The sequence below is a fragment of the Salvelinus namaycush genome, chromosome 3, assembly GCF_016432855.1.
Source record: "Salvelinus namaycush isolate Seneca chromosome 3, SaNama_1.0, whole genome shotgun sequence".
Classification (NCBI taxonomy): Eukaryota; Metazoa; Chordata; class Actinopteri; order Salmoniformes; family Salmonidae; genus Salvelinus; species Salvelinus namaycush.
This window is the reverse complement of record NC_052309.1, coordinates 88,221,176-88,230,892: the sequence shown is the minus strand read 5'-3', so window position 1 is coordinate 88,230,892 and position 9,717 is coordinate 88,221,176. Positions and strand designations below refer to the sequence as shown.

Sequence of the window (9,717 nt, the reverse complement as noted above, 5' to 3'; positions counted from 1 at the left end):
CTCTGGCATGTGTAGAACCTTGTTGTAGTGGTAACACTCTCTGGCATGTGTAGAACCTTGTTGTAGTGGTAACACTCTCTGGCATGTGTAGAACCTTGGTGTAGTGGTAACACTCTCTGACATGTGTAGAACCTTGTTGTAGTGGTAACACTCTCTGGCATGTGTAGAACCTTGTTGTAGTGGTAACACTCTCTGACATGTGTAGAACCTTGTTGTAGTGGTAACACTCTCTGGCATGTGTAGAACCTTGTTTTAGTGGTAACACTCTCTGGCATGTGTAGAACCTTGGTGTAGTGGTAACACTGACATGTGTAGAACCTTGTTGTAGTGGTAACACTCTCTGGCATGTGTAGAACCTTGTTGTAGTGGTATGATAATATAGATCTGGAGGGATTTTCAATGCACCGGCAGAACAGAGAAGCTACGTCTGGTAATATGAGGGGTGGGGTGTGTGTATTTTTGTCAATAACAACTGGTGCGCGATGTCTAATATTACAGAAGTCTCGAGGTATTGCTCGCCTGAGGTAGCGTACCTTAAGATAAGCTGTAGACCACACTATCTAATAAGAGAGTTCTCATCTATATTATTTGTAGCTGTCTATTTACCACCACAGACCGATGCTGGCACTATAAGGCCATAAGCAAACAAGTAAATGCTCACCCAGAAGCGACGCTCGTGGTGGCCGGGAACTTTAATGCAGGCAAATGTAAAGTAGTTTTACCAAATTTTTACCAGCTTGTCACATGTGCAACCAGAGGGAAAAAAACTCTAGACCAGCTTTACTCCACACACAGAGATGCATACAAAGCTCACCCCCGCCCTCCAATTGGCAGATCTGACCATAATTCTAGCCTCCTGATTCCTGCTTACAACAAAAACTAAAGGAGGAAGTACCAGTGACTCGCTCAATACGGAAGTGGTCAGATGACACGGATGCTACACTACAGGACTGTTTTGCAGCACAGACTGGAATATGTTCCGGGATTCATCCAATGGCATTGAGGAATACACCACCTCAGTCATCGGCTTCTTCAATAAGTGCATTGACGACGTCGTCCCCACAGTGACCGTACGTACAGTACATATCCCAACCAGAAGCCATGGATTACAGGCAACATCCGCATCGAGCTAAAGGCTAGAGCTGCCGCTTTCAAGGAGTGGGACACTAATCCGGACGCCTATAAGAAATCCTCAGACGAACCATCAAACAAGCAAAGCGTCAATACAGGATTAAGATTGAATCCTACTACACCTGCTCTGACACTCGTCAGATATGGCAGGGCTTGAAAACTATTACGGACTACAAAGGGAAACCCAGACGCGAGCTACCCAGTGACACAAGCCTACCAGATGAGCTAAATGCCTTTTATGCTCGCTTCTAGGCAAGCAACACTGAAGCATGCACGAGAGCACCAGCTGCTCTGAATGACTGTTTGATAATGCTCTCGGTATCTGATGTGAGCAAGACCTTTAAAGGTCAACATTCACAAAGCCACGGGCCAGATGGATTACCAGGATGTGTACTCTAAGCATGCATGGACCAACTGGCAAGTGTCTTCGCAGACATTTTCAACCTCTCCCTGACGGAGTCTGTAATACCTACATGTTTCAAGCAGACCACCATAGACCCTATGCCCAAGGAAGCGAAGGTAATCTGCCTAAATGATTACCACCCGTAGCACTCACGTCAGTAGCCATGAAGTGCTTTTAAAGGCTGGTCATGGCTAACATACACAGCATCCTCCCGGATACCCTAGACCCACTCCAATTCGCATACCGCCTCAACAGATCCACATATGACACAATCTCAATCGCACGCCACGCTGCCCTTTCCTACCTTCGCCACGAAAGTCAGAAATAGTGATAAAATAAATCACTTACCTTTGAAGATCTTCTTCTGTTGGCACTCCAAAAGGTCCCAGCTACATCACAAATTGTCCTTTTGTTCGATAAAGTCCTTCTTTATATCCCCCAAAACTCTGTTTAGCTGGCGCGCTTCATTCAATAATCCACCGGTTTCCCTCCTTCAAAATGCATACAAAATGAGTCCAAAACGTTACCAATAAACGTCTCCAAACAAGTCAAACAACGTTTATAATCAAACCTCAGGTAACCTAATATATAAATAAACGATACAATTTAAGACGGAGAATCGTTCTTGTCATTACCGGAGATAAACAACAAAGTACACGCATTCACAAGAATGCGTAACAAACACTACAGCCAAAATCGGAGCCACTTAGAAAAACTACAAATTCTAGCAAATCTTTCCAAAAACAAGCCTGAAACTCTTTCTCAAGACTTGACATCTAGTGGAAGACCTAGGAACTGCAGTCTGGGAGGTTTTCCCTTCATATTAAAAATGACAGCCATAGGAATCAATGGTGGGTTGAAGTATTTATTTTTCTGGATTGTTTGTCCTCGGCTTTTCGCCTGCAGTTTCAGTTCTGTTATACTAACAGACATTATTTTAACAGTTTTATAAACTTTACAGTGTTTTCTATCCAAATTATATGCATATCCTAGCTTCTGGGCCTGAGTAACAGGCAGTTTACTTTGGGCACGCTTGTCATCAAGATGCCAAAATACTGCCCCCTAGCCCAAAGAGGTTAAGTTTGCTGACGACACAACAGCGGGAAGCCTGATCACTGACAACGATGAGACAACCTGTAGGGAGGAGGTCAGAGAACTGGCAGTGTGGTGCCAGGACAACAACCTGATCGTGGATTACAGGAAAAGGCAAGCCGAACAGGCCCCCATTAACATCAACGGGGCTGTAGTGGAGCGGGTCGAGAGTTTCAAGATCCTTGGTGTCCACATCCAGCCCAGCCTCAACAACAAACTAGAATGGTCCAAACACACCAAGACAGTCGTGAAGAGAGCACGACAAAGGCTATTCCCCCTCAGGAGACTGAAAAGATTTGGCATGGGTCCTCAGATCCTCAAAAAGTTTCACAGCTGCAACATCGAGAGCATCCTGACTGGTTGCATCACTGGGGCCAAGCTTCCTGCATTCCAGGACCTATATAATAGGCGGTGTCAGAGGAAAGCCCATAAAATTGTAAGACTCCAGTCACCCAAGTCATATACTGTTTTTTCTGCTACCACACGGCAAAAGATACCGGAGTGCAAAGTCTAGGACCAAAAGGCTCCTTAACAGCTTCTACCCCCAAGCCATAGACTGCTGAACAATTAATCAAATGGCCACCCGACTATTACATTGACCCTTCCAGGGGTTTTGCCAGTGGGCAATGAAATTCACATAGCTTGGCGTAAGATTTGCTATCTTCAAAAGTTGGCAGCCCTGTTCGCTGCTACTTATATCAATTTTTGACATTATGCGAATATTACGGAAAAGGGGGTAAGGGATCGCATTGGACATTGGTGTGAATGGTTTTGTGTGTCAAAATCGGAATCCTTATTTTTTTAATCAAATTCGGACAAAAAAAACGCTACTTCAACACAGACTCGTTTCGTGGAATGACCCCGGCTGTGTGGCAAACAGGGTGCTGAGGTAGACAGCGCCCAAGACAAACTATTATAAACTTGAGTCGTCGTTAGCTCTATATAGGACGCCACGTATAGGTGACTTAAAATCGGAGCCACAACTCGGCTGTGTGGCGACCAGGTTGCAGCACCCAAGACGTACTATTATAAACTCAGCAAAAAAAAAAACGTCCTCTCACTGTCAACTGCATCTATTTTCAGTAAACTTAACATGTGTAAATATTTGAATGAACATAAGATTCAACAACTGAGACATAAACTGAACAAGTTCCACAGACATGTGACTAACAGAAATGGAATAATGTGTCCCTGAACAAAGGGAGGGGGGGGCCAAAAGTAACAGTCGGTATCTGGTGTGGCCACCAGCGGCATTAAGTACTGCAGTGCATCTCCTCCTCATGGACTGTACCAGATTTGCCAGTTCTTGCTGTGAGATGTTACCCCACTCTTCCACCAAGGTTCCCAGACATTTCTGGGGGGAATGGGCCTAGCCCTCATCCTCCGATCCAACAGGTCTCAGACGTGCTCAATGGGATTGAGATCCGGGCTCTTCGCTGGCCATGGCAGAACACTGACATTCCTGTCTTGCAGGAAATCACACACAGAACGAGCAGTATGGCTGATGTCATTGTCATGCTGGAGGGTCATGTCAGGATGAGCATGCAGGAAGGGTACCACATGAGGGAGGAGGATGTCTTCCCTGTAACACAGCGTTGAGATTGCCTGCAATGACAACAAGCTCAGTCCGATGATGCTGTGACACACTGCCCCAGACCATGACGAACCCTCCACCTCCAAATCGATCCCGCTTCAGAGTACAGGCCTCGGGGTAACGCTCATTCCTTCGGCAATAATGTGAATCTGACCATCACCCCTGGTGAGACAAAACCGCGACTCGTCAGTGAAGAGCACTTTTTGCCAGTCCTGTCTGGTCCAGCGACGGTGGGTTTGTACCCATAGGCGACGTTGTTGCCGGTGATGTCTGGTGAGGACCTGCCTTACAACAGGCCTACAGGCCCTCAGTCCAGCCTCTCTCAGCCTTTTGCGGACAGTCTGAGCACTGATGGAGGGATTGTGCGTTCCTGGTTTAACTCGGGCAGTTGTTGTTGCCATCCTGTACCTGTCCCGCAGGTGTGATGTTCGGATGTACCGATCCTGTGCAGGTGTTATTACACGTGGTCTGCCACTGCGAGGATGATCAGCTGTCCGTCCTGTATCCCTGTAGCTCTGTTTTAGGCGTCTCACAGTACGGACATTGCAATTTATGGCCCTGGCCACATCTGCAGTCCTCATAACTCTTTGCAGCACGTTCACGTTAAGGCACGTTCACGCAGATGAGCAGGGACCCTGGGCATCTTTTTTTGTGTTTTTCAGAGTCAGTAGAAATGCCTCTTTAGTGTCCTACGTTTTCATAATGTTGACCTTAATTGCCTATCGTCTGTAAGCTGTTGTGTCTTAACGACCGTTCCACAGGTGCATGTTCATTAAAAACCTCTTAGGGCTCGCGGACCGCTAGCGGTCCACCTGCGATAACATCCGGTGGAATTGCAGAGCGCCAAATTCAAAATACAAAAATCGTAATATTAAACATTCATGAAAATGCAAGTGTCTTACATCATTCAAAAGCTTAGAATCTTGATAATACAACTGCGTTGTCCGATACGGCGAAAGCATAGCATTCGACTGTCTGAGGACAGCACCCATATCAACATATTTTTCGAACCAGCACAGGCGTCACAAAATCACAAATGGCGATAAAATAAATCACTTACCTTAGAAGATCTTCCTCTGTTTGCAAGCCCAAGGGTCCCAGCTACACAATGAATGGTCGTTTTGTTCGATAAAGTCCTTCTTTATATCCCAAAAAGTCAGTTTAGTTGGCGCCGTTGATTTCAGTAATCCACTCGTTCAACATGCATACAAAGGAATCCAAAAATGTACTGGTAAATTTCGTCCAAACAAGTCAAACAACGTTTCTAAATAATCTTCAGGTTTTCTAATATCTAAATAAATGATCATATTTAATACGGAGACTAGTATGTTCAATAGGGAAGATAAATAATGAAGAGTGCGCCCTCATTCACGCGCACCAAAAGACTACTTTCCTAATGAGGCTCACCTTGGATAAACTACATTTACTTATTTGTCTTTCAAGAAACAAGCCTGAAACTTTGTATAAAGACTGTTGATATATTGTGGAAGCCATAGGTACTGCAATCTGGGAGCTATTTTTTTGTATAGCCCATAGGCTTGCATTGAAAAGGCCTGAGACCTCCCCCCAAAATTTTCCGGAAGGATTTTCCTCGAGTTTTCGCCTGCCATATCAGTTCTGTTATACCCACAGACATTATTTTAAAAGTTTTAGAAACATCAGAGTGTGTTCTATCCAATGTTACCAATTACATGCATATCCTAGCTTCTGGGCCTGAGTAACAGTTTACTTTGGGCACGCCAGACAGGCGGAAATTCAGGATACTGCCCCCTAGCCCTAAGAAGGTTCATTAATTGTTTATGGCTCATTGAAAAAGCATGGGAAACAGTGTTTAAACTCTTTACAATGAAGATCTGTGAAGTTATTTGGATTTTTACGAATTATCTTTGAAAGACAGGGTCCTGAAAAAGGGATGTTTCTTTTTTTGCTAAGTTTAAATGTGAGTGGTCGTTAGCTCTACAGTCGTGGCCAAAAGTTTTGAGAATGACACAAATATTAATTTTCACAAAGTTTGCGGCTTCAGTGTCTTTAGATATTTTTGTCAGATGTTACTATGGCGCAGCGGTCTAAGGTACTACATCTCAGTGCAAGAGGTGTCACTGCAGTCTCTGGTTTGAATCCAGTCTGCATCACATCCCGCTGTGATTGGGAGTCCAATAGGGCAGCGCACAATTGGCCCAGCGTCGTCCGAGTTAGGCTGGGGTAGGCTGTCATTGTAAATAAGAATTTGTTCTTAACTGACTTGCCTAGTTAAATTAAAAAATGTAAAAAGCCTCCTAGGATGCCCATGTGAGGATGCTAATTTGTTGGACATTCAATAGTCTCAGGCTTGTGATATGGTCCTTTATCTTAGTGACCGACCTGTGGTATACAATTCTAAGGAAAATATGATGGTATACAAGGTTTGAAATGATTGTTTTAGTCAAACATTATACAGTATCTGTTGGTAAATGTTTTATTTCTAATAGATGTTATGAATAATAGAGAACAATTGATATTCAAGACTATCTTGTAACTGTGTTAACCACAACCAACATGTTGGATCTCTGTTTAGGGCTCAGTGCTCTAAAATGAGTCTCTCTGGGGAGAGAGAGGAGGAGGGCCCTGCTTCTAAAAGGAGTCTCTCTGGGGAGAGAGAGGAGGGGGGCCCTGCCTCTAAAAGGAGTCTCTCTGGGGAGAGAGAGGAGGAGGTCCCTGCCTCTAAAGTGTGTCTCTCTGGGGAGAGAGAGGAGGAGGGCCCTGCTTCTAAAAGGAGTCTCTCTGGGGTGAGAGAGGAGGGGGGCCCTGCCTCTAAAAGCAGACTCTCAGGGGAACATGACACCAAAGCTAAGAGGTAAGATAATAATATTTAAAATGACAAACAAATATATATTTAATGATTAAGTTCCCCAGCTGAGCTCAGAGTAAATTAGACTAAATGCTTAATACTGTATAACTACAAACATCATTAAACTTTCTGAATGATCATAATCAACCTTTCAACTCTCCTATTGCTAACACCATATTATTGCATGGCATGTGTCTCAATATCTGCTGATTTTAAAAAGGGCTTTAATAATGACTTTGATTGATACTACTACTACTACTGATGATACTATTACTGCTATTACTACCTGTACCTCAGCGGTCTTCAACACTACCAGGCTGTATCACAACCGGCTGTGATTGGGAGTCCCATAGGGTGGTGCACAATTGGCCCAGCGTCGTCCGGGTTTGGCCAGTGTAGGCTGTCATTGTAATAAGAAATGTTTTTTTATATAAAAAATGTGTTCTTCACTGACTTGCCTCGTTAAATAAAAAATCAACAAATACCGCCACTACTACTACTACTACCACCATCACTACTGCTACCACTACTACTGCCAATACTACCGTTGCTGCTCCTACTGATACTACTACTGATACTACTACTACTACTGATACTGCTACTACTACTCATACTACTACTGCTACTACTACTGATACTGCTACTACTACTGATACTACTACTACTACTACTACTATTGATACTACTACTAGTGATACTACTAGTGATACTACTATGGATACTACTACTGCTACTGATACTACTACTGATACTACTACTACTGATACTACTGATACTACTACTGATACTACTACTACTACAGATACTTCTATTACTACTGGTACTTCAATTACTACTATTACTACCTGTACCACAGGGGTCTCCAACAGGTCGATCAAGAGCTACCAGTATCTCGCCAATCAATTCTGAAAGTACTTGCCGTTTTCATGTGTTCCACCGCAAACTGTCATTAACAAATCTCACAAGTATCAGACAGCGCAAGCTACTAGCTCATCAACGCTAGATTGACATTATCCTACCTCTGGTTAGCCACTATTGGCTTAAGAAGCCAAACCTAACACATTATCTGGCAATTAATTTCCAGCAATATTACAACTAATACTATTACTACTACTGCTACTACTACTGCTACTACTACTGCTATTACTAGGTGGATTCCTCTTGGTTTTTAAACTGAGATTTTAAAAAATCCCTGTATGTTTGCCAGGGTCCAGCAGAAGAGACCAGACTCACCTGAACCCAGCTGTGTGTCCATGAAGAGTGACCGGTCTATGGAGCAGCCAATCAAATTCAGAAAAGGAGATTGTACCACTGATCCAGGGTAAGAACTGAAAAATGTGGCAGTGTTTTACATACTACTGCTACTACTACTGCTACTACTACTACTACTGCTGCTACTACTACTGCTACTACTACTACTGCTACCGCTACTGCTACTACTACTACTACTACTACTACTACTACTACTTCTACTACTACCACTACTACTACTACAACTACTACTGCTGCTACTACCACTACTACTACTACAACTACTACTGCTACTACTACCACTACTACTACTACAACTACTACTGCTGCTACTACTACTACTACTACTACTACTTCTACTACTACCACTACTACTACTACAACTACTACTGCTGCTACTACCACTAATACTACTACAACTACTACTGCTACTACTACTACTGCTACTACTACTACTACTATTACTACTGCTACCGCTACTGCTACTACTACTACTACTACTACTTCTACTACTACCACTACTACTACTACAACTACTACTGCTGCTACTACCACTACTACTACTACGACTACTACTACTACCACTACTGCTACTGTTGCTACTACTGCTATGACTACTACTAGTGCTGCTACTGCTACTACTGCTAATACTACTGCCACTGCTACTAGTGCTGCTACTACTAATACTTTTACCGCTACTACTACTGCTGCTACTACTACTACCACTACTACTACTATTACCACTACCATCACTGCTGCTGCTACTACTACTACTACTACTGCTACTACTACCACTACCACTACTATTACCATTACCACCACTACTGCTACTACTACTACTACTACAACTGCTACTGCAGTTGCTACTACTAGTACTACTGCTGCTACTGCTACTACTACTGCTACTACTACTGCTATTACTAGGTGGATTCCTCTTGGTTTTTAAACTGAGATAAAAAAAAATCCCTGTATGTTTGCCAGGGTCCAGCAGAAGAGACCAGACTCACCTGAACCCAGCTGTGTGTCCATGAAGAGTGACCAGTCTATGGAGCAGCCAATCAAATTCAGAAAAGGAGATTGTACCACTGATCCAGGGTAAGAACTGAAAAATGTGGCAGTGTTTTACATACTACTGCTACTACTACTACTACTACTACTGCTGCTACTACTACTGCTACTACTACTACTGCTACTACTACTACTGCTACTACTGCTACTGCTACTACTGCTGCTACTACTACTACTACTTCTACTACTACCACTACTACTACAACTGCTACTGCTGCTACTACTGCTACTACTACTACTACTGCTGCTACTGCTAATACTGCTGCTACTACTACTGCTACTACTGCTACTACTACTACTACTGCTGCTACTACTACTGCTACTACTACTACTGCTGCTACTACTACTGCT

General features: G+C 43.5%; 1 protein-coding gene across 1 annotated transcript in view; it reads left to right on the top strand.

Moving 5' to 3' along the window:
- Positions 1-6,898: 6,898 nt before the first annotated feature.
- Positions 6,899-9,717, top strand: part of LOC120041838 (NLR family CARD domain-containing protein 3-like) — a gene marked incomplete at its 3' end in the record, with an annotated part of 26,464 nt that continues 23,645 nt past the window's right edge. Inside the window, exons 1-3 of the mRNA XM_038986708.1 lie at positions 6,899-7,053; positions 8,255-8,368; positions 9,280-9,393. Coding sequence (XP_038842636.1) covers positions 8,301-8,368; positions 9,280-9,393 — 182 coding nt within the window. The remainder of the gene's footprint in view (positions 7,054-8,254; positions 8,369-9,279; positions 9,394-9,717) is intronic.